The sequence below is a fragment of the Conger conger genome, chromosome 11 (assembly GCF_963514075.1).
Source record: "Conger conger chromosome 11, fConCon1.1, whole genome shotgun sequence".
NCBI classification, from domain to species: Eukaryota; Metazoa; Chordata; class Actinopteri; order Anguilliformes; family Congridae; genus Conger; species Conger conger.
Genome location: NC_083770.1, coordinates 50449038 through 50476154, shown reverse-complemented (window position 1 = coordinate 50476154; position 27117 = coordinate 50449038). Strand labels below are relative to the sequence as shown.

Below are 27117 nucleotides of genomic sequence, written 5' to 3'. Positions count from 1 at the left end.
GAAGTGAGCAGATTATGCCCATCCCAGCCGCGCGAGCTCATCCTCCGAGACTTCCGTTCCCACCGCGTGCCTTTGAAAATGTGGCGCACGGCTCGAGACGGGCCACTTCCAGTGCTTGGCGCGCGCACCTGTAGGGCGATGTCTGCGGCGGTCGGCGGGGGCAGAAATGCGTTGAATGAAACAGGAACGGATCTTTCGCCAGTATTACCTCTCAATAGCTTTGGGAATGTAGTGATATTTCTCTTCAACATAGTTTTGGCTTCTGCGATAATAATTCTTAACCTTTCTGTATTTCTTTCGATTATGATTAACGACTCATTACGCAGCCAAAACCAATTTATGTACATGCTCAGTACTTGCATCAGTGACATCTGTTCGGGCGTTTCTTATTACTATGTCGGCGTACTTGACGTCAGAGACAGCCACGATTCTCCGAAAAGAACGTACCACATCGTACCGACATTCCTGGGACTCTCTTTCATGGCTATTTTAGCGGCACAGGCTGACAGATACCACGCCGTTACCGCCCCTTTCAAATACTCCCATAGAATGACGCGCAACCGAACTATTTTGGTTATTTTGGCATACTGGGTGTATGCTTTCTTCATCGTAGGGGTGATCAATCTGGTGACTCTAGGGGTAGCAAGACAGGTCACTGCCATTGGTACGTTTGTGGGAAACTGTTTCACTGTTATAATAATGATAGGGCTCAACGTCAGGTTATTCATAATCGCAAAGTACCAGCTAGAAAGGGATCCACCGTCCGTGGAAAGAGATTCCAAACGCTCCTCCATTTACCTCATCGTTTTGGTGGCTGTGTTCTTCCTATGCGCCTGGTTGCCCATATTCATTCACATTATAGTGTGCAGCTTTTTCGGAAGCACCTGCTACACGTTCAAAAACGAGGGCACGGACCCTATGAGAATGTTACCCCGGATGAACGCAGTTTTGACGCCCGTGCTGTACATTCGAGGCTGCACGCCACTGCGAGAGACGCTATTTGGCAAAGTGTGGAAAATGTGCAGCACAAAACGCAGGTAAGGGAAATCACGTGGAGCTAGAAACCCCAGGACAGGTCGTGACAGGTCGTCTTTTTGCTATGTAGTCTCTTTGGAACCGGACAACGTTATTTTTGTGCTAAAAACGTTGTCCTGTTGTGTAAACCACGAAAACGCATCATTATTGGTTCAGGTCTGAACGCTTGCAGCCTTTTTGAAGAGTAGGATTTCTGGATTTTCCTCAGTTCTAGAACTCCATTGCTTTCAATTGCCAGTAGTGATTGCTACTAGAATGTTTAGCTAAGAACTGTTAGCTAAACTTTAAATGACCGGATGACAAGGCAGACATTTATCAAAAATATTTTTTCAGCTGCACGGTTTATTGCAAAAGATTTGTTTTGCTTAAAGTTGTTTTAAATCATCTACACAGGTTTTCTGAAACCATATCTCATCTTCTCAAAACCACAATACCATTTAATCATCCTGGAAAAACTGTACAAATCTCTGGCTAAACATTCCTGTCAGAACCACACTACCCCTCTCAAAATCATTTTTTTATATAGCACCTTTATCCAAAGCGCTGTACAATTGATGCTTCTCATTCACCCATTCATACACACACTCACGGTGATTGGCTGCCATGCAAGGTACCAACCAGCTCGTCAGGAGCATTTGGGGGTTAGGTGTCTTGCTCAGGGACACCTCGACACACCCAGGGCGGAATCAAACCGGCAACCCTCCGACAGCCAGACGACTGCTCTTACCTCCTAATGTCGCCCTTGGTATAGGTGGTATAGGGGCTTAGTACGCGAGTGTAAGGGTTTGGTTATTGTGTTTAAAGTCCCTGTGTTAGTGTGTAAACATTTGAAAGAAACTGTCATGTGGATTTATTCATCTCTCCTCAGGGTTGTCCCTGGAACAGGAAGGAGGACCCAGGTTCTCTGTGGATCCCGTCTGGTTAGTGCTCTGTTCAAATCATCACCACCTTCTGGGGCAGCCCCTGTGTCCAGGGGGATTCTGGGATTCATAAAGCGCTGAAGAAACTGGTGACATGGAATACTCTGTAGGTTGAATGCCAGCGATAGTTATTCTAAACGGACTCATTTAAAGTCACTCGTGTAAATAAATCACAATAGAGAGTATAATTTCATACAAACTTACACTACTCCTGGTGTTCATTCAATGTCTCCCACTTTTTTCACAAAATGTTTCCTATATCACATATTAATGAATAATATAGATGGGTATGTTACATTGTTGCATTGCATTGTTTTCTGTATATGAAATATACTGTATTAGAGTTTTTCAGTTTCACACATTTCTGAACCTTGAGGTCATTTTTCAAAACTGTAGACACAACTTTAAAAAATTGAATATATTGTCAATACAATACACATAAACCCAAAAAAATCTTTGCCTGAGCCAAAACACGACAAAATATTAGCCTTTCAAAATGAAATACACCATTACATATGATACAACTGTCTTTTAATTCATTACAATGCATCTAACTCAGCACTAGTTTTCTTCCAACAATATTTCTCCATCAATCATAGAACAATGATCTAAAAACACAGACAACCCGTGGCCCCACAGTAGGTGCACTATTTCCTGTCAGTCGTCTGCAGATTAGACTGCAGAAATGCATAGTTTTTGGTGGTTCAGCCTGACTGAGAAATACATTTTTAGCATTTTTTGGAAAAGCAATGAAAAAATCATTCAGTTTGGTCCGCATACAGTGCTCTTGTGCTAACTGTGTGAAAAGCTCTGAAAAAGTAAACGCAGTATCAAAAAAATGCTCGTTAGCAATTGTAAAGAACTGAAACAAACCTTTGCTGTAATTGTATTTTTTATTCAGATTTTGTGCACTGATTCCACTCTACTGTCTCTACTATTCCATTTATTTAGAACAATAGAACCACAGAAATTGCAATATTGAAGTATTGTAAAAACTACTAAACAGTGAAGCTATAGTTATCTTGATAGGTAATCTAAACAACTGTTCCTATAGTATTTCAGGATAAATCAGTTATTTGAACCAATGATTTTGGAATTTGAAGATTTCTTCCGTTTTGAGTCTTGTGTCTAAGCTTTTGAAAACTGACCACAAACTTGTAAAAAACTGTAATATACTGTATGCATACATTTTTCGTGACAGGAAATATTATCTTATATCTTATCTAAATATTGTAAGACAAATAAGTCAACTAAATAAGTCAACACATGCATGTGGAGTTTTGTGCTGACAGGTGATCGTTGGAGGGAGTCACAGCCATTAAAGCTTCAGTCTGGAACCTGAACCAACACCATGGACCATTCTGACATGTACTACATCTGGGTCTGTGGAACATGAAAACAAGGGAAAGGAACATTCTTCCACAGCCGATTATTTTGTGAATGTTCATGTTGACATTGACCATGAACAGTGGCAGCATAAGCTAATCGACTTCTCCCTTTTAAAAGGCATTTTTACTCTTTTTTTCTGATGTTGTACACCAGTCAGCACTCCATAAGCTTAAATGTAATTGATCTGTGTAATTCATAAGCCTTTGCAATGTAATTCTGCATGCTTCCTCTTGTAATGTGGATAAATAATCTCAGAGACTTAGAGAATCTTAGCAAAACTTTAAAATATATTACTTTATAGACTATTATCAATTAGCTTTATTATTTATTGTATTTATAATGTATTGTTCTAAATGTGGTTGCTTTGTCAGCAAACAATACTGTAATTCAACAATACTGTAATTCACTTCATGTGTGTGTGTGTGCATGTGTGTGTGTGTGTGTGTGTGAGAGAGAGAGAGAGAGAGAGAGAGAGTTTGTGTGTGTGTGTATGTGTGTGTGTGTGTGTGTGAGAGAGAGAGAGAGAGAGAGAGAGAGAGAGAGAGAGAGAGAGAGAGAGAGTGGGGAATGGAGTGGAGCAAGCACCAGCCCCTTTTGCCCCAAGTACCGAATGAGACGGTTCAATGTGATTAAATATTAATACTTGTATTATTATTGCTGTTATCGTTCATTTTCATTTATTCATTAATGTTCGTATATATATTCAAAACAATAATTGTGTGTGTGTGTCATATAGCAGTTCTTCACGAATATATTATGAATATATTATGATGATATATTATTTCCCATTGATTCTTGCGTAAATATGTTTCGGTAACAGTGGCTGGAAATCCCTGTCTAATTCTGATTTCGGTCGGCCGTGCAGTTTGCATGGCAACCGCATGGTGTCAGGGGAAGCCTTTTGTTGGCCTCTTTGGACGGATTGTTAGGGGGCTTCCGCTGGTCAAAATAAGTAGGGGAGTGCTTGTCTGTCTGTATCGGGCGATTGGGCGTCGCAAGGATTATGAGCTGACAGTAGACATGAATCTAAACGGATTGTATCACTGCCTACTAAGGCCTACTAAACTTGAATACGAATGACAAGGAACAGGCCACATACAACCACATGTTAAAAGGGACACGTCGCTGTGGCTTTGTGCTTTGTCTCTCCACTTGAATCGAACCAGCATCAGGCTACTTTGTATTATTTAAGAATACAACCCCAAGAACACATTGCTAATATAGCTACATAAACATTTGGCTATTTAGTAGCTAAACTTACGGTATGTGCATGCTGTCGCGAGAGAAGATTATGTAGGCCTTAATCAAGGTTGTCACACCTGCATTCTTCACATACTGACCATGGTTTTATCGTTACTATGCAATAATATTTTAGGTCGATATATTTGATATATTGTTTGATATATTTGCTAAAGGGCGCAGGTTGCGCCCAATTCATATATTCCATGGTAAACAAAAATCAAACTCAGTTCGCTATATGGATTGATTTGGTGGAACTTTAACATTTATAATCGTTCATCATTATTATTAAAAGGTTTATAGCATCCGATAATCCGATTTTGTAAGACTTCTTAATAACCGTAAAAATGTTTGTGGGGGAGGAAGGGAAGCTGTATTCTGACCTCACTTCCGCCTAGCACATCTGGTACAGAAGTCTTACAGCGACAACAGAATATGCGTTACCACAGAATGAGAAATGTGCCTATACGCATATTATTAAACTAACGTCATTTTAATTACTAACGTAATGTAAAGCAGTGGTAGTCAATCCAATTCGAGTTAGAAAAGGCCACAATTATTTAGGCGGATATGGGTTGGGACCAGTCCCTGTATAACGATTGTGTTATAATTGACACGGGACTATTTATTAATCATTTTAAGAGTTATGATATTCACATCACGCTTGGTGACGTTCGTAACTCAACATATCGTAACGCTCATTCAGGTTCAACAGCCCTACCATTTAATAACTAAATTAAATATAGTCTGTCTAACAGCGATATCAATGTTCACATTAAAACTGAGAAAACGCAAAATGTTCTTTCACAATACAACTAGGCCAATTTGTAAAACTGCATCTCAGGCTAACATAAGCCGTCTTTAACGAAAAGCCTAGTTAATAGGCCTACTTAAGTAATGTCGCGTATTTCGATGTCAGCATTATAGCGTTAGTACTCAGTTAAATTGTCCAATTAAATTATGTCCAATGAATTGAATACTATTTATAGATTGATTTTTAATGTATATTGTGCTCTGGGCAGTTCTACGGCTTATTGACACTTCGTGTACAGTGGCGAACGATGGGCCTACTCTTCTTGTGCGCCACATCTGTGTTACATTATTGGTGGAGACTGGTGTTTTCAAATCGCCATAAAACACATGAAGGAAGAAGGGGGTTCGTGTTTTTCTCCCCTTACCCCTTTTCGGTTGGATTCTATTCAAATTTGGGTCAGAGGTGAGATCTCAACGTCACAAGCTTGCAAGATGGCGCTCGGAAGGCTGTGAGATGAGAGAGAGTGGTAAGCCGAGAACGCTCCTACCGATGTAATAAGGTATCAAAATATCATTTATATTATTTTTTTTGTTCGTGCGAAAGTTTGCTCTAACAGTTGGGGGGTCGGTTTTCGGCCGGATTGCGCTTGACTTTCCTAAAAATGCTTTGGTTCGTTCAAAATAGCCTGCTATCGCGTGCCAACAAAAAGGGGGCTTCGCCAGAGCAGTGTATGTAGTGCCTATGGAGTGCCTACTCCAGACCACAGATACCAGCTTGGCAAGATGTGAGCGCCTCGTTTTGTCTGGTCAAACCTGCGTTGCAAACGCCAGCAATACGGACCTCAACGGGAGACCGTTGTTTTTTTTTTTGTCCTATGTAATGCCATTGTTTTTAAGGTTTTGCTTTGGCACTTTTGTTTATTTAAAAAAAATACAATTCCAGCAGGTAATTCAGTTGCCATAAGGAAGTAATTTGTGATTGAATTAGCGAACTGGTAAACGCAATTACGACAAAGAAAGCATCTGTTTCTCCTCATTGTTTACGATTGGACAGGGGGTGTTTTTTTATGTCCTTGAATTTGTTTGTATTTATTCCAAACTTGGTTTACATTGATTTCCGATTTCAATTGCGCTACACTCGACACTTGGCACCGAGATGGTTTCAATTTTCACCATCGGATGAAAACGGCTATCGACACTATTCTGGTCGGAAGTTCAAATTGGATAATTTAATTTAAATTTTCGCCATGTGGACGCGAATCTTTGTATCAGGTAAAGTAAAATTAGGTGATGTGTGGCTTATTCCGAGATGAAAAGATTAGACGGGTTTTAAATGGGGTGTCAATGGTATTGGTCATTGTGTATGAATTCATGCAGTTTACATCGTTAACTGCAAAATTGCAGAATTCCTGTGTAATCTCAATCGATTTGTTCCTTTGGGACACCATGCAAGTTAGCTAGGGAAATGGTTCATTTGTTTACCACAAAGGAGAGTGCGTGTACGAAAATTGAGAGCCTATATTTTTCAAAAACTCTATTTCTTATACGTATGCTACGCTTGCGGGCACAAGTGTTTCGAATTCTGTCGATCTTCGTGTTTACAGTGACTATTGTAGCATCGTATCCAGTTTGTTGCGAGTGTATGTCAACAGTAGCCACAGTAGCTGTAAAGACGTGGACATTCATCTTGAATGAAACAGACTGTCGTGTTTGAATCTCTTACTGTATACATTCTACGCAAGCAACGTGAACATTTCTTTCATTTACCTCTTAATGTAGTACCTTCATTGATTGCTGTGCTGTTCACTGACGTTTGTTTGACCGAAGAAGATTTGTTTTGTGGACGGTTGTCGCTGGCACAAATACTATAATTGCATTGGTAAAAAGAAAAAAAAAAACTGTAGCATTATTGCTGAAGTATCGAGGGTAGTGTAGTCGACCGTGAATACCTATAATTTGACACGTAGGGAAGGTTTGCTCAGATTTGGAGCAATGCTTCCTCTTACACTGCCTGACAATGAATGGCTTGACCTCAAAGTATTTTGTTTTGTTTTTTCCAAGACAAAGTTTCTCAGTTTGTATCTTTTAAAATCCAGTCTTGGGTAAGCTTTGTTGAGTGTACCCTAACCCCCCCCCCCCCCCCAATTAATAGGTGTCCCTATAATCTTTGCTATTTGTATTGTATTTATTTTTATGTTCTACTGCCCAAAGAAGCACCGTGTGTACCATACAGCCTTTAGTGCCGTTTATGTGTTGTTTTTCCCCGGCCTGGTCCCTGGTACCTTGAGAGAATGCCGTCTGCTCTTTGAAATCAGTTTACAGATTAGAAGTGTTTGTTCAAGTGAAAGATGCAGGTAGCTGGTTAAATGAGTGGGGGTTTCTTTGATAGAAAATGTATGCAACCACTGCACACACACACACATCTCCAATACACTTCCAAAATCTAACTTTTCCGAAGAACTTTGTGCCACACGAACCTTGGTATCATGTTTACACTCTTTGATAAAAAATGTATGCAACCACTAGAGTATATGCAAGCAATGCAGCATATAGATTTAAGAGTGTAAACATGATACCAAGGTTTGTGTGGCACAAAGTTATTTGGAAAAGTTCTATTTTGGAAGTGTGTTGGAGATATGTGTGAGTGTGTGCAGTGTGTGTGTGAGCTGTGTGTGTGGGGTTGTGTGTGTGTGTGTGTGTGTGTGTGTGTGTGTGTGTGTGTGTGTGTGTGTGGTTGTGTATGTGTGTGCATTGAAATGTAAAAATTCAGTGAAATTGGGCTGTAAAACCGACCACCAAGAGTCCTGTGCTTAGCCCCGCCCTCCCCCAGCAGTGCTGAGTGCAGTTGGTAGTGTGTGTGTGGTGTGTGTGTGTGTGTGTGTGTGTGTGTGTGTGGTGGGTTTGGGTGCAGTTGGTAGTGTGTGTGGTGGGTTTGGGTGCAGTTGGTAGTGTGTGTGTGTGTGTGTGTGTGGTGGGTTTGGGTGCAGTTGGTAGTGTGTGTGGTGGGTTTGGGTGCAGTTGGTAGTGTGTGGTCGTCTCGACCTCTAGCTGGTTTTTATAGAGTGGAAGTGGTCTCTGTAGTGAGCCTTCCTCTGTTCAGCGGTGGGGGGCGAGTTGGGCAGGCCTGGGGGCTGTGGTGTTTGGTGTGTTTCAGAACTAATGTGCTTCATGACGTAATTGATTGATTAAGTCTGGAGCACGTGGCCTTGTGTAAGGCCTGGCTGCTGAAGGGCTGTTGGGTCCAGCCGGGTCTGCCAGTCTGCAGGTAGTGTCCTGTAGAGCAGAGACCCGGCCAATGGCTGATCCGGACGACAGCCGGCCTGATCCTGCTCATAGTTTATCTAGAATAATAAATCCATTGGTCGTTGAGTGCCTGGTTTCATAACTGTTCCTGGTTCTGTGAAGCTTGCAGGTTGTGGTTTCTTTCGCTTTTTTTTTTTTTTTTTTTGCTGTGATCTGTTTGTGGCATTTGGTATGAATGCTTTCATTTCTACTTTTGACGAAGTGAAGCTTGTCCTGACCGAGCCGTCTGGAGAGCGTTGGGTTTCAGTGCTGCAGAAGCTCCGCCCAGCCCATGATGGGGCCTGGCCTTCACAGCCACCCATGTGATGTTGTATTCTGACCAATTGCAGGCAATCTCTGCTGTGATGTCACTGCGAAATTCTCAGCGCGTTTGGCCAGCAGGGATTGGGATGTCCACTTTCAGTTTGTGTGAAAAAGCTGGAGTTTGATTCTGCAGCAGATTCTGTACTGTACTGTACTGTACTGTACTGTAGGGCAGACTTATCTGGGGAGAGCAGCATATTGACTGTGTTCATGATATTCATTAATTCATTCTCCTAACCCGCTTATCCTGAACAGGGTCGCAGGGGGGCTGTAGCCTATCCCAGCATACATTGGGCTAAAGGCAGGAATACACCCTGGACAGGCCGCCTGGCCATCGCAGGGCTGGCCTTGCTTGGTGTTTATGATATCTGCATGGTCAATGGTGCATTTATATAGCGCTTTTATTCAGAGCACTTTACAATTGATGCCTCTAATTCACCCATTCAAACTTACACACTCACACACACACACACACACTCACTCACTCACTCACTCACTCACTCACTCACTCACTCACTCACTCACACACACACACACACACACACACACACACACACACACACACACACACACACACACACACACACACACACACACACACACACACACACACACACACACACACACCAGCGGGGATAGGCTGCCATGCAGGAGCAGGTGGGGGTCCAGCTCAGGGACACTTCCACATGCTCCTGAGCTGAGGTCACTTCACGTGATCGTACAGCATCCTGTGAGTCTGTTTGGCAGAGTTGATCCCACCGTGCCAGCGTTTAATGGCAGTGTGTAACCAGCTCTCGGCTCTGGAGTGCGGTGAGGGTTGGGGTTAGGGGGGTTTGGGGGTTTTGGGTCAGCCCCTTTCTTGCCGGTCCCCAGGTCAAACGCAGGTGTTTTTGGGGAAGCGGCTGATTGGCTGGATCCAGGGACCCCCTTCCCTGTGTTTTCTTCACCCAACCGGGTTTACACAGAACACAGTTCCCAGGGTACAGGCCGGGTTCTGAGGTTGTCGGGAACAGAACCTACCCTGCACTTACATCCAGTTCTCAGGAACCCCAGGTCCTGTGTTCATAGAGCGTTACCCGGAGTGCAGGCCTGGGGTCAGATTTCCACTGTCACGTTCCTGAGCCTATTCATTAACTGCCCCGAGGGCAGGGCTCCCTCAGCCAATCACCTGTGTCCTTTAAACCCGTGAGGACAGCAACCAATCGCCAGTGTCCTTGTTGAGGACTGGAAGGTAAAGACCGCAGCTCAGCTCAGGTGGATTACTGGTGAAGTCCCTGGAGAGCTGGGAGAGCAGTAGGTGTGTGAGTGTGTGAGTGTGTGAGTGTGTGAGTGTGTGAGTGTGTGAGTGTGTGAGTGTGTGAGTGTGTGAGTGTGTGAGTGTGTGAGTGTGTGAGTGTACAGGCTCGAGGGAATCCAGGGGACCCCCATCAAAAGTTTAAAGGGGGTTGTATTTACAAAAAAAGGGTTTATCTGAGAAATTCCCCCAAATCTATATTGCCACTTCATATCAGTTGCGGCCATGGACCCCCTGGGGAACCCCGGATTAGAGCAGAGGAGGGGGGGGTGGGTGGGGCCGAGGGCTCCAGATGTTTTTTTGATGTAGAGACTCCAGGTTGTAGAGCGGAGACGCTACCCGACCGAGTCTCTGGGGTCTCTGGAGTCTCCTCGGCTATGAAACATGATGGACTGACAGCATGGCCCTGGGTTTCTACTTCGTTTCTACTTCGTTTAGGAAAAATCATGTTTTTTTTTTTTGTTAGTTCATCATTTAAAATACTACAGTACCCAGGAGTCTCAGCACTTGTTACTATGGTGATCGTGTGGGCCAGAGCCTGTTACTATGGTGATAGTGTGGGCCAGAGCCTGTGGAATCAAAGAATTACAGGTAGCACCCTTGTCTGGTCTAACCTTCCTGTTACAAAATGGTGTAAAATTTCAAATTGAGCTCTGTGATTGGATGATGCATAATGTAGTGTTCTTCGGGGCTGGTAACTTCTAAAACTGTTATGCAGTCTTGTACCCTTGCATTTTTTTTTTTCAAAGAGCCATTTTTTCAGTGCTGTTGATCATTTGCTTTCCGGGAGAACCGCGTTCCCACTGCTGACGGGGTGTTGTGCTGGTCGCGGTGTTGTTCAGGGGTTGTGTGTTGTTCAGGGGTTGTGTGTTGTTCAGGGGTTGTGTGTTGTTCAGGGGTTGTGTGTTGTGCAGGGGTTGTGTGTTGTTCAGGGGTTGTGTGTTGTGCAGGGGTTGTGTGTTGTGCAGGGGTTGTGTGTTGTGCAGGGGTTGTGTGTTGTTCAGGGGTTGTGTGTTGTTCAGGGGTTGTGTGTTGTGCAGGGGTTGTGTGTTGTTCAGGGGTTGTGTGTTGTGCAGGGGTTGTGTGTTGTGCAGGGGTTGTGTGTTGTGCAGGGGTTGTGTGTTGTTCAGGGGTTGTGTGTTGTTCAGGGGTTGTGTGTTGTTCAGGGGTTGTGTGTTGTTCAGGGGTTGTGTGTTGTGCAGGGGTTGTGTGTTGTTCAGGGGTGTGTCAGAAAGCTCCCCATTTCTCCTGAAGGTTCGTCAGCCATCACAAGACCCCCTCATTTCCTGTTTGAGAGCGCTGCGTTGTACCGAGTCATCAGCCCGTTTCTGCCTTCATTATCCTTGAAGCTGGCGTCTCTGGAACAGAAGGGTTAATTAGCTGAGCGAGCGCAGGGGAGGGAGGGAGGGAGGGAGGGAGGGGGTTTGGGTGGCACTCTGCAGAGCTGAACAGGGCCATGTTTATGAAGATGAATGAGGACGAGATGAGTTTTAGGCATGAGATGGGTAATTCTCTGAGGGGCCCTTGAGTGGGGGAGGGAGGGGGGGGGGGGGCTCCGCCTCTGACAGCCACTCCCGCACTTCCGCTCCACACACGACTGCAGCTCTTACTGTGTGAGTGTGTGAGTGTGCGAGTGTGCGAGTGTGCGAGTGTGCGAGTGTGCGAGTGTGCGAGTGTGCGAGTGTCCTCTGTGGCTCTGTGCTTGTATGTGCTGTGCTCATGGAGGTTTCATTTGGGCCTCTTTGGGCTGCAGGGTTTGGGCCATGATTCCCGGAGCCTCACATTATGACATTATTCAGCATTACTACGCTGCCAAGGGACGTATTTCCTGTGAGTGACTGTTTGACGGGGGGGGGGGGGGGGCGGGGGGTGGTCCTGGTTGACGGGGGGGGGGGGGGGGGGCGGGGGGTGGTCCTGGTTGACGGGGGCGGCGGGGGGTGGTCCTGATTGGTGGTGGTGCTGGTTGGCAGGGGCGTGGGCTTGTTTACAGGATCCCTGTCTCTCCCCAGACTTGTTTTCCAAGTCGGCCCTGTGAGGTCGTCCCGTGCTGCATCACATGACCCTCCATGGACTTTACCCCCCCCCCCCCCAACCTCCAGATCATAGTCCCACCAGTTACACCTCTCCTTGCTATCCCTGGATACACATACGCGCACATGCACACACACGCACACATGCTCCAGATCCGTTCTGCAAAAAAAAAAAAAATATCAATTTCCTTTTCAGGGGGGAATTGTTCTTCTGGGGGTGGTGCTCACTGTGACCTCAGGATACTCCAGCAGGTTTGCCCCCGTAGATCCTCTCTCCCCCCCCCCCCCCCCCCCCAGCTAAAAATACCGGGGGGGGGGGGGGGGCAGGGTGAGGGGGGCGCGGTGGCATTTCCTGCTGACCCTGGATGGCTGGTCTGGAGTCTCGAGTGCGTGGGGTAACCCAGCAGGGGTGTGAGTGTGTGAGTGTGTGAGTGTGTGAGTGTGTGAGTGTGTGAGTGTGTGAGTGTGTGAGTGTGTGAGTGTGTGAGTGTGTGTGAGAAAATTAGTTTGCCACGCTTTTCTCAGACCCTGGCGGTCTGTGACACTGCTGGAATGTGCTTTATTGCTGATCACTTTGTCCTGTTATCAGCTGTGCGTGCGTGCGTGCGTGCGTGCGTGTGTGAGGTGTAAGGGGTGTGTTGGGGGTTTGTGTGTGAAGTGTAAGGGGTGTGTTGATGCTCCTGTGCTGGGTGCTGGCTCTGGGTTGCTGGCTCTGGGTCGCTGGCTCTGGGTTGCTGGAATGTGAGATGGTATCAGTAGCAGGTCCGTGTCTTGCTGTGACCAGTGCCCCTCGGTCAGACAGACACTCTTATCTCCGCTACTAAAACCTGACCCAAATCTAACCTGTCTATGCATGTGCTCATGACGAGCGTTTTGAAGCCTGGAACTCAAGTTTACCAGCGCCGCCATGTTGTGCAGTGTGGAGCCAGAGACTGTGCCGTAGGGAAGCCGATGTGGCTCCTCCACAAAGTACTGCTGTATTGTCCTAGTAACACAATAACGTGTGTGAGTGTGTGAGTGTGTGAGTGTGTGAGTGTGTGAGTGTGTGAGTGTGTGAGTGTGTGAGTGGTGTGAGTGTGAGTGTGAGTGTGAGTGTGAGTGTGAGTGTGAGTGTGAGTGTGAGTGTGAGTGTGAGTGAGTGTGAGTGGAGTGAGTGTGAGTGAGTGTGAGTGAGTGTGAGAGTGAGAGTGTACCCCTCCCACTGTCAGAGTCTCAGGGAGCAGAATGGTTTCTGTGATCCTCCCTCACACCACAGCAGGTTTGTGCAGGACAGACTGGAGACTCTCCCCACAGTGCACCTCTCCCCACAGTGCCCCTCTCCCCACAGTGCACCTCTCCCCACAGTGCCCCTCTCCCCACAGTGCCCCTCTCCCCACAGTGCCCCTCTCCCCACAGTGCACCTCTCCCCACAGTGCACCTCTCCCCACAGTGCCCCTCTCCCCACAGTGCCCCTCTCCCCACAGTGCCCCTCTCCCCACAGTGCCCCTCTCCCCACAGTGCCCCTCTCCCCACAGTGCACCTCTCCCCACAGTGCACCTCTCCCCACAGTGCCCCTCTCCCCACAGTGCCCCTCTCCCCACAGTGCCCCTCTCCCCACAGTGCCCCTCTGGGCTCTGTGTGGTGTGGTGTGGGGCTCTGTGTGGTGTGGGGCTCTGTGCGGTGTGGGGCTCTGTGTGGGGGTCACATGGGGCCCAGCCGATATCTGTCCACAGAGTCACCCGCTCCATGGTGGTTTGGGGATCAGTCTCCTGCTGCCTGCTGAACTCCAGCAGATTCAGGCTTTTATAAGGTGTGTGTTGAGTTGACTGGTTGTTCTTGAGCTGTTTTAAATTTGTATGTGAGGCTGTTCTCTAGGCCGAATCCCACAGTGCTGTTTGAGGAGCCCCAGTGTAGCCACAGTAAGATCCACACAGCCATTGGGCCCTTGAGCAAATTAACTCTAATCAACTGTAAGTCGCTTTGGATAAAAGCTTCAGCTAAATAACTAATGTAATGTTAGGATGTCACATGGACCATTTCCCCATCTGCACATTAAAACATCTCTCAACTTCAGTCTGTTTTCTTTGTCACATGCTAGTGTGAAACTAGCGGCATTGCTTCATAAACTGAGCCCCGTGGCATTAGCTGCTTCAGTAACCTTGATCTGGTTCTGTATCTGAATGTCTCTGCAGTTCAGGGGGATGGACTTGCCTGTTGCCAATCAGAATGATGGCCTTGTGCATTTTAAAAAAGGCATTGGAAAACCGATCCTTTGAAATGCTGGTTTTCCTTTACTGTATTGATCTGGGAACTCCCCTGTGTCCCGGAGAGCTGCCTGCTGTATGGATGTTTATTTCATAGCTCCGGGCCTTCCCATTCCTCAGTGCTGCACGTCAGTGAAAACATACCTTTATTCAGGGGAAGAAAATGTCAGAAATGTTCCTGGGTCATTACATTTAGTTTGTTTTTGTTTTTTTGCTGTAAATATCTACACGGGACACGTACTAGTACCAGGAGAAAAGAACCTCTTTGGCTGGTTGCTTGCTAATGCTAACGATACCAGTGCTATGAGGATTGGAATCCAAAACTTTCTTAAATTTATGTTGTGAGCCAGCCGGCAAGCCCTGCATGTTTGATTGTACTTCCCTCTAGGGTCTTTCAGCGCACTTGCCCCTGGTTATGGGTATGCACTTTGTTGTACGTCGCTCTGGATAAGAGCGTCTGCCAAATGCCAAAAATGTAATGTAATGTTTGACACACTTCTTATTCAGGCTTTTCTCTGCTTTAACGGGTTTGCAGTCCTGCTGTCGAGCAGTGAGTGCAGGTTGGGGACATTGCTGTGAGAGTGAAGCTGATTGGTTCAGTGGGTGCAGGTTGCGGACACTGTGTAATAAGAATGAAGCGGATTGGTTCAGTGGGTGCAGGTTGTGGACACTGTGTAATAAGAATGAAGCGGATTGGTTCAGTGAGTGCAGGTTGCGGACACTGTAATAAGAATGAAGCGGATTGGTTCAGTGGGTGCAGGTTGCGGACACTGTGTAATTAGAATGAAGCGGATTGGTTCAGTGGGTGCAGGTTGGGGACACTGTGTAATAAGAATGAAGCGGATTGGTTCAGTGGGTGCAGGTTGCGTCCTATGGGTCGGAATAGTTGGTTTTCCTCTGCATGGGTGGCACTGTCTCCCATCTTGTACCTCCATGTGTTTAGGATGAAAATATTTGTGCCCTAATCTACAGTCTTGTCTGGAATGCAGCACGCTTATCAGACCTGATCATCTCGTTCTGGATTTAATGGTTCAGACTTTTTACAGTGTTTAACAGAGACATGTGTGTTAGTGTGTGCGGTAGTGCGCTCCTGTGTGCGTGTTAGTGTGCGTGTTAGTGTGTGCACTCCTTTGTGTGCGCGTTTCTGCATTATGCAAGCAACATCCTGTCAGGAAGGGGTGTTAATGTATGTTTGTCTGCTGGTTTGGCATGGGAGGCCTTATGAAGGCTGATGGGAAATGTAGTTTTTGTGTGATTTCTGTAATTTGAGTGGTTTCTGTGGGAGCTGGTCCTGCCCCCTGTTCAGCAGTAGTGGTGGGAGCCACAGCTTGTTATTGTCAATTAAATTTTATGCGTATATCGCGTTTTACAGATACTGTCGCAAAGACTCCTTACAGAGGAACCGAGGGGCAAACGCACAACTCCCCAGCGGGAGAAGAACACTGTGGCGAGAACAAGCTCCCAGATGGGAAGACATGTCGGGAGGAACCTGGCAATAGAGGGGGGAGCCCATCCTCTGCTGCCCAGCAAGGTGTAAAGTAACAGGAGAACGGATACAGGAGTGTAGTAAGAAATCTATAACAGCAATTGGAATGGGTTGAACCGGCTGCAGTTAACGCAGATGGATGGGCCCCGTTCCTAGAAGCCACCATTTTGTCTTGTTGGCAGTGCGCGGGCCGGTTGCACTAAGCTGATCATGGTAATTGATCGGTGTAGCGGGGGTGCTGGTGATCTGCAGATGATGTTCCGCCGGATAATTGATATCGGGAGCCGGCGGGTCGGGGTGGGAGCAGAGGGGGGGAAATTCCTGAGAGGGGGGGGGGGGGGCTGTGGGCACAGGAGGGGCTGCTGGTGCTTCAGGGCTTTCAGCCCCCCTCCCTCCCCACTCTCAGGTTTCTCCTAATCCTGCCCCCCCCCCCCCAATACAGACAATGGGGGCGTGGTCAGGGCTGTGACATCCAGGGACTCGAATGGAGGCCTAAGGCACAGAGAGAGATTAGTGTTTCTGTGTGTGAGTTACTGTTTCTGTTTCTGTGTGTGTCTGTGTTTCTGTGTGTGTCTGTGTGTCTGTGTGTCTGTGTGTCTGTGTGTGTGTGTGTGTGTGTCTGTGTCTGTGTGAGAGTGTTACTGTTTCACCTTTGTGTGTGTGTGTGTGTGTGTGTGTGTGTGTGTGTGTGTGTGTGTGTGTGTGTGTGTGCGTGCGTGCCTGTGTCTGTGTGAGAGTGTTACTGTTTCACCTCCCTGTGTGTGTGTGTGTGTGTGTGTGCGTGCGTGCCTGTGTCTGTGTGAGAGTGTTACTGTTTCACCTCCCTGTGTGTGTGTGTGTGTGTGTGTGAGAGAGAGCGAGCGAGCGTGTGAGAGAGTTACGGTTTCACCTTTGTGTGTGGGGGTGTTGTGAAAGGAAATCCCCCGGATTAATTTCTGACCCTCTGCGTCCCTTTCACCTGCAGAAGAGCAGGATTCAGCATTGTTCAGATCGGCCTGCTCACGCGATACGCCATTACCCATCATCGCCCTGTAGGCACCCGCTAACGTCAGGCCCGCTAACGTCAGGCCCGCTAACGTCAGGCCCGCTAACGTCAGGCCCCGCTAACGTCAGGCCCCGCTAACGTCAGGCCCGCTAACGTCAGGCCCGCTAACGTCAGGCCCCGCTAACGTCAGGCCCCGCTAACGTCAGGCCCGCTAACGTCAGGCCCGCTAACGTCAGGCCCCGCTAACGTCAGGCCCCGCTAACGTCAGGCCCGCTAACGTCAGGCCCGCTAACGTCAGGCCCGCTAACGTCAGGCCCCGCTAACGTCAGGCCCGCTAACGTCAGGCCCGCTAACGTCAGGCCCGCTAACGTCAGGCCCCGCTAACGTCAGGCCCGCTAACGTCAGGCCCGCTAACGTCAGGCCCCGCTAACGTCAGGCCCCGCTAACGTCAGGCCCCGCTAACGTCAGGCCCCGCTAACGTCAGGCCGTGTCTGCAGCTGTATCGGTCAGGCAGCTGTGTCGGTCAGGCAGCTGTGTTATATCTGCTGAGGAGGAGCACATCTTTCACTGGTCTTATAAATATTTTCCTGACACTCTTGCTGCAGTGTTTGGGGGTGGGAGTGTGGAGATTGGGTAGGGGGTAGAGGGTGGGGGTGTGGAGATTGGGTAGTGGGTAGGGGGTGGGGGTGTGGAGATTGGGTAGGGGCTTGTGGGGTAGGGAGAAACGTGTGCTTTGTTTCTGAGCGGGCTGCAGGTTTTATGGCTCTTTGAGAAGCAGCTGAGTGTTGCCTCAGTGTAATTACAGGGTGGGAGAGCGGGGAGGGGAGGGGAGGGGAGGGGAGAGGAGAGGAGAGGAGAGGAGGGGAGAGGAGAGGAGAGGAGAGGAGAGGAGAGGAGGGGAGGGGAGGGGAGAGGAGAGGAGAGGAGAGGAGGGGAGAGGAGAGGAGAGGAGAGGAGAGGAGAGGAGAGGAGAGGAGGCGTTTATTCTGCCACAGGCGAGCGGCCCGGGGGTCTGTGTGCTGTCGCTGTGGGGTGATGCAGCGCCCGGGGTGGGCAGACCGCTGAGAGGAGCAGAGAGAGAGGAGCAGAGAGAGAGAAGCAGAGAGAGAGGAGCAGAGAGAGAGGAGCAGAGAGAGAGGAGCAGAGAGAGAGGAGCAGAGAGAGAGGAGCAGAGAGAGAGGAGCAGAGAGAGAGGAGCAGAGAGAGGAGCAGAGAGAGGGGAGCAGAGAGAGAGGAGCAGAGAGAGAGGAGCGCTAATGACCCAGCGCTACCCTGCAGCAGCTAGCGAGGTCAGCGGCTCTGTGGGCTGCTGGAGGTCTCTGCGTGCGTGCGTGCGTGCGCGCGCGCTGTACCGCCAGGCTTCTGCACACGCTCCATCTTATCATGGACTGTCTTTTTTTTCCCGCAACATAGACCATCCAAACCAGGGGTCAGCTCTGCTCCTCCAATCCAATCCCAGCCCTCGTTTTCTTTTCTCCCATATAATTAGTCCCAGTTACTGATTGGCCAGACTGCGCTCCCACCTGACTCCCAGGTAAAGGGAGAGTGGGAAATCAGCTGTTCTCTGCCCTTGAGAACTGAGTCGCTGATCCCTGGCATAAACTAGGCTGGCGACGCTTGCAACAGATTTTGCAGTTTTATTTGTTCAGGCCCGTATCTGTCACATGGCTAACGAACGCGCCCAGTGTGGCCTGTATCCATGCACCCAGTGAACATGGAGTAGCATGGTGTTCAGGCCTGTATCCATGCACCCAGTGAACATGGAGTAGCATGGTGTTCAGGCCTGTATCCATGCACCCAGTGAACATGGAGTAGCATGGTGTTCAGGCCTGTATCCATGCACCCAGTGAACATGGAGTAGCATGGTGTTCAGGCCTGTATCCATGCACCCAGTGAACATGGAGTAGCATGGTGTTCAGGCCTGTATCCATGCACCCAGTGAACATGGAGTAGCATGGTGTTCAGGCCTGTATCCATGCACCCAGTGAACATGGAGTAGCATGGTGTTCAGGCCTGTATCCATGCACCCAGTGAACATGGAGTAGCATGGTGTTCAGGCCTGTATCCATGCACCCAGTGAACATGGAGTAGCATGGTGTTCAGGCCTGTATCCATGCACCCAGTGAACATGGAGTAGCATGGTGTTCAGGCCTGTATCCATGCACCCAGTGAACATGGAGTAGCATGGTGTTCAGGCCTGTATCCATGCACCCAGTGAACATGGAGTAGCATGGTGTTCAGGCCTGTATCCATGCACCCAGTGAACATGGAGTAGCATGGTGTTCAGGCCTGTTTGGCTGCAGGGGTGGTACTCCAGTGGTGCCCATGCATATTTAAAAAGCCGTCTACTTTATTTACACACGTGTAGTTAAGGCTGCGTTTCAGTCATGTATTCTTTATGAAGGGGGATGGTAATCGGCCTGTTTGTACCATTTCCAAAAAGAATACGGCCCCCAGGAATAAATCAGGTTCTGAAATGATGGAAAGCATGACAGACTAAGGCTCAAGGATTCACAGGAGAGTCTCACAGTTTAGTGTGTCGTCGTGCCGATGTTGTGTGTGTTTGTGCTCATGAGCTGCTGTCGTCCAGGCCCGCCTGGTCCCGGCGCGACTGGCTCTGGGTTCTGAGTTGTTTTTGGGTTTAACGCTGTGCTCCTCTCTCGCAGGTGTATGGGTGTAGGAACACGAGGTGGAGATGGAACTGCCAAATCATGCCAAACAAGTGCTGCTGCAGCTGAACCAGCAGCGGGCCAAAGGCTTCCTGTGCGACGTGATCATCGTGGTGGAGAACGCGCTCTTCCGGGCGCACAAGAACATCCTGGCGGCCAGTAGCATCTACTTCAAGTCCCTGGTGCTCCACGACAACCTCATCAACCTGGACACGGAGATGGTCAACCCGTCCGTCTTCCGCCAGATCCTGGACTTCATCTACACGGGCAAGCTGCCCTCCTCCGACCAAACCAGCGACCAGAACTTCACCGCCCTCCTGACGGCGGCCAGCTACCTGCAGCTGCACGACCTGGCGGCTCTGTGCAGGAAGAAGCTCAAGCGCAACGGGAGGGTGGTCCCGCCGAAGCAGTCTACGCCCGGCGCGGGGAGACCCCTCCGAGCCCAGCGGGTCTCCGGCGCCGCGTCCGCGGGGCAGAAGCGTTTCGCCGAGTCCGACTGCGAGGGCGGCAAGCCTGCGGAGGACCCGCTGAAGGACAAGCTCTCCGATGACGAGCTGTTCGCCGGCGGCTCCGCCCCCCTCCGCCGCGCGGCGGGGAAGAGCGGCAGCAGCGGGGACCTGAGCTCGGGCAGCGCCGCGGATCAGGAGCTGGGCCTGGACCTCTCCAAGAAGAGCCCGTCCGACAGCACGGCCACGGAGGAGGTGAGCCCCAACAGCCTGCCGCGGGGCTCGCCCCACTCCGCCACCAACAGTGCCTCTTTCGACGACCCCGCGCCCAACCCGGACGGAGTGGAGCCCATGGACGTGGCGGCGGGCGGCGAGGAGAAGGCCCGGACGCCGCCAGAGGAGGCCGGACCCCCGCGCAAGAGCTCTCGCCAGGTCGCCCGGAAGAAGGAGTGGCCCAAGAAGGATGCGGGCGGGGCCAAGGGGGAGGAGAGGGCGGTGCCCAACGGCGTCATCGTCGGGCCCAAACCCGGCGACAGCCAATCGGGCAGCAGCGGGGCGGGGAGCGCCAGCAGCTTCACCTCCGACCTCTCCTTCCAGGGCAAGGAGGAAGAGGAGGGCGAGAACGGGCAGGAGCAGAGCGAGGAGAGCGGGCAGAGCGACGGGGAGGGCGGGGCCGGGGCCCGGGCGGGCGGAGGGGCCGGGGCCAACTACGTCTACCGGCAGGAGGGCTTCGAGCCGGCCTTCGGCGACAACCTGTACGTGTGCATCCCCTGCGGGAAGGGCTTCCCCAGCTCGGAGCAGCTCAACGCCCACGTGGAGACGCACACCGAGGAGGAGCTCTACATCAAGGAGGAGGGCACGTACGTGAAGGAGGAGGAAGAGGAGGAGGCGGAGGATCTGTCCGCCGCAACGCCGGCCTTCGGCGTCGGCGCGGAGCCCCGCCCGTTCAAGTGCTCGGTCTGCAGCAAGAGCTACAAGGACCCGGCGACCCTGCGGCAGCACGAGAAGAGCCACTGGCTGACCCGGCCCTTCCCCTGCAACATCTGCGGCAAGATGTTCACGCAGCGCGGCACCATGACCCGCCACATGCGCAGCCACCTGGGGCTGAAGCCCTTCGCCTGCGAGGAGTGCGGCATGCGCTTCACGCGCCAGTACCGGCTGACCGAGCACATGCGCGTGCACTCCGGCGAGAAGCCCTACGAGTGCCAGCTCTGCGGCGGCAAGTTCACCCAGCAGCGCAACCTCATCAGCCACCTGCGCATGCACACGTCCCCCACGTAAAGCAGCCTCCCGTCGCCAGCTCCCATCAGCCACCTGCGCGCCCTCACATCCCTGTCATAAGCCAAAGACTGAAGATCCCTTGTTCTGCAAACACTCGCACACACACTCACGCACGCACACACTCACACACACACGCACACACACACACGCACACACTCACGCACACACACACACTCACTCAAGCAGACACACACACTCACTCATGCACACACACCCCCACACACACACACACAGGTGACTTTGTGCAGGTGTTCCAGTGGGTCTGTTGTCCATGGCAGGTGAGGAAAGCTCTGTGGCAACAGTCCGGCCTGCAGGGAAAGCCCAGAGCCTGTCAGCTTTACCCTCACCCTGCGACCATTCACCCTGCGTCTGAGGAACCAGCCTGCTTTACCCCTCACCCTGCGTCTGAGGAACCGGCTCTGGAGCTCGTACCCCTCACCCTGGGTGTATTTGCTTCGGCCGCTGCTGCATCTCCCAAATTCCGGCTCTCCAATTCCCTCCACGGGCATTCCAGGGAAATCTCTTCTGTGTCCGACCAGGAATCCTCGTTTTTATGCTGGAAACCCATGCTACACTTTCAAAGGCAATATGTTTCAAACCGAAAACCTGCAGGTCCAGTACACGGGCGATTGGTGCTGTCGATTACCGGGAGGGGGGGTGCCCCGTCTGTGGTGTACACCCTCACTGTGGTCACATGCTTATTTTAGTACCCAAAAAACGCACACAGGAACAGGGGTGGGGTGGGGTGTATGTTCGTTTATAGGTAATAGGGGTATTTCCTTCAAAACAAACCATAGAGGTACTTTTATTGAAAAAAACTGGTAATGTTTATGTGAATGTTTAAACTGGAAGGTATGGGGTTGTTTCTATAGTGAAGGGGTTGTGTTTTGGGGGGGGGGGGGGGGTCTTTCTGCTTTAGGCTGGACTTGCTAAAAGTCCTAAAGGTACTTTTTATTTTATTTTTTTGTCTGTATAGCTTTCCTCCCTTCACTTAAAGAAAGAAAAAGCGCGAGTCTATGTGAATAGCCTTGCTACATTGCTACCTCTTAATTATTCTCAAGAACAATACGATGATTAGTGAAGTTTCCTAAATGTAATTAATTGTACAAAGTGTGTAGAGTACAGTAACTTTAAAAACTGCTTTATTCAGCCCAGCTCTCCACAGAGGTTTTTAGTGCTAGATTTTAAGAGTTTCATTTTTATGATTGTTTTCTTGTCAAAAGAAAGGATAGCTTTTTGGGTCCTGAGCGCTCAGGATGTACTGTAATGTCCTTGCCTGGAGCAAATAGATGGTAGTGTTTCTGAAGTGTGTTCCAAAGAGCTCACGAATGTCAGGGAGAAGGGAGCTGACTAACGAAAACTTTGCTATAGAAGTTCATAACCAAAGTTAAAAAGATATGTCCATAAATATATAGGTGACTAAATTATTTTCTGTTTAATTTCCTTTTTTCCTGTATAAAACATTGTGAATTGTATGATTTTAGGTAAAGAACTCTTTTTGAAATGGTGTTGGAATCTCGACTAATGACTGTATTTATGACCGATGTATGTCTCTGTGGTTTGCGATAAAACTTCTGCTGATTGGTGGGCCAGAAAAACTGTAAACTTTTAGTCCTTTGGAAGTTTACGATGTTCCCTCTATTTGTTTATTTTGTTACATGGGTCCTCATCACTTTATTTACCTGTTTTTTTTTTTTGTTCAATTTAGACCAAAAAAAAAGAAGAAAAAGATTAGATGATTATAAGCGATTTATTTTGGTCCAGACTTCTGAAAGCTTGTATTGAAAAGTAGGGAACTGATGTAATTAACAGTTGGAAATCTGGCATTCGGTTGACCTGCTTCAAATGTTTCTGATCAGTGCATCTATGAATATAGAGTTTACCGGATCACTGGAATGATGTGGAAACTCCCGTAGCATTGTGGACTGGCCAGTAGAAAAGACACAGAGAGCAGAACTGCTTTTCTACGTTCCCTCTGCACATTCCAAACTAGACCACCATAGAGTAATGCCATTAGATCTGAACTGGACCACCATAGAGCAATGTGATTAGCCCTGCTCTAGACCATCATAGAGTAATGCTGTTAGATCTGAACTAGACCACCATAGAGCAATGTGATTAGCCCTGCTCTAGACCATCATAGAGTAATGCTGTTAGATCTGAACTAGATCACCATAGAGTAATGCGATTAGATCTGAACTAGACCACCATAGAGTAATGCGATTAGATCTGAACTAGACCACCATAGAGTAATGCTATTCACCCTGCTCTAGACCACCATAGAGTAATGTTATTTTATCTAATCTAGACCACCATAGAGTAATGCTTTTGGCTTTCAGCTAGAGCACCATTGGCTCTGGCTCTGTTGTAGACCACCAGATTCATGCTATTGGCTAGACCGCCATCGTGATGCTTTAAGCTAGACCACCATAGAGTAATCATATTAGCTTTGTGCTAGACCACCACAGAATAAGGCTGTTACCATTAAAATTAGACCACTGCAGCCGCTGGTTGGCTAGACCGCCATAGAGTAATGCTTTTAGCTTTAAGCTAGACCACCATAGAGTAACGCTTTTAGCTTTATTCAAGACCACAGATTAATGTTATTAGCATTGAGATAATGTCACTACCTTTGATTTAGGCCACCAGAGTCATGATATTAGTCCCTCTCTCTTAAGTAGGTCCCAGCAGTAAATATGTGGGGACGGGGGAGGGGAGCTACCACACCCCTGAAAGAGGCCCTTATTCGGCTGATCCAGTAACTGTCTGTTCGTATTAACAGTAGCTGTAGAATTGCTTTTCCAGTACACTGCTAAGTGCTCTGGATTTCATCATTAAACGGCGACAACAACGACTTCATATAAGCAAATTAAGCATTAAATTGTTCTACAAACACAAAATGACAAGCCTCCAGATCATCCACAAAATTATCACTATGTACCTCTTCAGTGTTTTTTTTTTAATGTTCGTAATTACGAGCATAAGGTCAGACTTGTGTACCAAATACCGCAACAAAGATGATGTTATCTATCCTGGTATGGTCAGTCTCACGGGACGTACCAACACACTTGAGGTTTTTCCCCCCAATTGTGCTCGACATCGATAGGCCTCTGATTACACAAATGTGTCCTATTTGTAATCAGGTTTATAAGTTGAGAATCATGCCAGTTAAGTCAGATTTTTTTTAAATCGCACGAGTCGGGATGTTAAATGAATACAGACACACTATCGGTGGCATTAGGATGGTCCAATTGTGTAAATATCGTCCCTTTGAAAGGAAAGCATTATGGGAGGCTGAGCTTTAGCATCTCTGCGATCTAAAAAAGCAGACCGTGACTTTTTAAATTCCATCGTATTCAGTATATAGCTATGTATTTAAACCATGAAAAACATACTTTAAATCCAGACCTCAACGCTACGTAGTTTTGCTTAGATCTAGTTTTCGCCGCTCTATTTAAGAGGGAGAAATATGCCGATACACCACTTTACCTCACTATTCTCTGTCTGTTTTCGCTTTCTGCGGGATTGATTCAGACATTTGTTAATGGTTAACCAAATGCCCAGATATATTTGTTAACATCCCTAGTAGATACACTGGACAACTTACTTCTCATGTTACCATATCTCATGTTTTTGCTTTGTGCTTGAATAGCACTGCATTTGATTACCCACAATGCACTGCTATTTTCGTCATTACACTTCTAACGCAGTTAATAAATACAGCGTTTGCTCTTGTATACTGTGAAATGATCATAAGCCAAATTCTCTCAAAGTCTTAAAAACTCTGCTTAAAAAACAGGTGTCCAGTGTGTCTTAGTCCCCGTGTGGTGGTGTGGAGGGACCCAAGTCTTTGGTGAAGGCATTCCTTATGTTACTGTTTATGTTCAGCTTTACTCCCTAACATTATCGTGTTCTGTGTGTAACTTTGTCTGTGGGGTGCAGCTATGATCAGATGTAACCTGTGATTGCAGTTTAAGGCTTTTGCATCCTGGACTCTTTCAGAAATCCCTTCCCAACAAAAAAAAGAAAGAAAAGAAAAAGAACTCCAGAAAGTTCTGCTTTTATTTTACTACCCAAAGCAAACGTCTGGGCCTGAGTCACAGATCTGACTTCAGGCCTTACCTTACGCTTTAAAGAGAAACCAACCAATGAATTCTCAGCCATTTTTTAAATGGCGGTCCTTCTGATGACAGGAATGATGTCTGGAATTGATTTTTATTTCTGGATTCTCCCTGTTCTGCCTGTCCTCCATCTCCGCATTGGGAAGTCCAGGATGCATTGCGTTTAAACGGCTGCTTGAAGAACGGAGAAATGTCTGTGCTGAGCAGCGAGATCTGGCCGTCTCCACATGGACACTGGTGCCACAGCTGAATGAACTTTTGAAAAACTCCAAACTGTGACAATACTACTACTCACAAACTTCAGGGATTGTTCTGTAACCCATACATTTGTAAGACATGGTATTGTATCGATTTCTGTATTTTAATGACGAAAAAGCAAAACACTAGTTTCATATTTAAGATTTTAAGAAAGGGGAGTACTTTTTCAATTAATACAAAAGGCCTTGACAAAAGGTTGGGCAGCTCAAAATACAGAAATAAAAGCCTACTGTTTTAGTTTAGTTCCAGAATGTGTTCCAAATAAAATGGTCATAAATGAGAAGTATAAAAAAAAAAGAAGAAAAATAGCTCATACCCAAAATCCACAAACTATTTTTTAAACCAAAGCACATTTTTGAATGATTATGGAACCCTATGAGGCTCAAAAGGATGCATATATATTTATCTCACTGTTTACATGATCGTACTGTTTCAGACCTCAGTGGAAGTGAGACCAGTCGGAGACGTGACTGCTTTTCTGCCAAAACAAAAAGCAGCGCTTTGACCCTCCAGTCTGCGGGGGCGGGGGGGGGGCGGGTGGGGAGTGGGTGAGGGGGGGGGGGGGGGGGGCGGCAGGGGGGTCCGAGGGCCTCTGCCAGCTGCATGGGCCCTCTTTAGACGCCTGGTCTTTTGTGACCCCAAATTCCAGCCCCCGCTTTCAATGAGGTGGAGGGAGAGCTTGGTGATTGGTGGGTTGGGTTGGGGTGGGTGGGTAAAAGGGTTTTTCTTTTTTCCCCCATTTTCTTTTGATACCCCGTTGGACTTGAGCTCAATTTTACTGTTTGCATGTTGAATATGTAAAGACATTGTTTACACAAGTGAGGGAGAAGAATAATGTTGGCAGATGCTCATTTAAAATGGTACCTCAGAATAATCCGCTGCGGATGTTTTGCTTGTCTAGTTTAGCAGCCCATGAGGCTTACATGTGAATAGTTTCATCAGGTGGCGGTCTTACTGTGAATGTCCCTTTTTTTGCAGTTTTCTTCATTTCTTTTTCTGGGCTGCCTGGTTTCTGCAGGAGAAAAGCAAACTCAAAGACTGGCCTCACTTCAAAAAAACTAACAAAAAAAAGCTGGTGCAAACACTTTTTGACAGTGTTCTTTTTTATCAGATTCTATTATTGTGAGTGATGAATGTATTTATTTCTGTGATCCTGTTTTCACTTTTTTGCTAAAAGAATTTGCGAGAGAGGAGGTGTCTGCAGGGTCTTTCTCGTTTTTGTTCGTTTTATTTGTTTCGTTTGTTTTCAGGATTACAAGCTGAGAAACGATGTTAAGACACGAAACAGCCATAAACCATGACCTGTGAAGTGCACACCAGACCCGGCTTGTTGTGGGCCGATGGCCACAGCCTGTTCTGTGT

At 48.0% G+C, this 27117-nt stretch overlaps 2 protein-coding genes across 3 annotated transcripts; both read left to right on the top strand.

The window, feature by feature from the left end:
• Nucleotides 1-138: 138 nt before the first annotated feature.
• Nucleotides 139-1041, top strand: LOC133139996 (beta-2 adrenergic receptor-like). The gene has a single exon (XM_061259489.1). The coding sequence runs from the start codon at nt 139-141 to the stop codon at nt 1039-1041; it is 903 nt and encodes a 300-aa protein (XP_061115473.1).
• Nucleotides 1042-5810: 4769 nt separating this feature from the next.
• LOC133141205 (hypermethylated in cancer 2 protein-like) lies at nt 5811-21472 on the top strand. Of its 2 annotated transcripts, none has more exons than XM_061261657.1 (2): nt 5811-5896; nt 19647-21472. In XM_061261657.1, the coding sequence occupies exon 2, from the start codon at nt 19676-19678 to the stop codon at nt 21374-21376; it is 1701 nt and encodes a 566-aa protein (XP_061117641.1). In that variant the 5' UTR covers nt 5811-5896; nt 19647-19675; the 3' UTR covers nt 21377-21472. The 2 variants fall into 2 exon arrangements, with proteins under 2 accessions (XP_061117641.1, XP_061117642.1); XM_061261658.1 differs by having other exon boundaries at nt 5824-5863.
• Nucleotides 21473-27117: the final 5645 nt, after the last annotated feature.

Coding starts and splice junctions, on each gene's coding strand:
- LOC133139996 (XM_061259489.1), top strand. CDS start 139: ATGTCTGCGGCGGTCGGCGGGGGCAGAAATGCGTTGAATGAAACAGGA.
- LOC133141205 (XM_061261657.1), top strand. CDS start 19,676: ATGGAACTGCCAAATCATGCCAAACAAGTGCTGCTGCAGCTGAACCAG.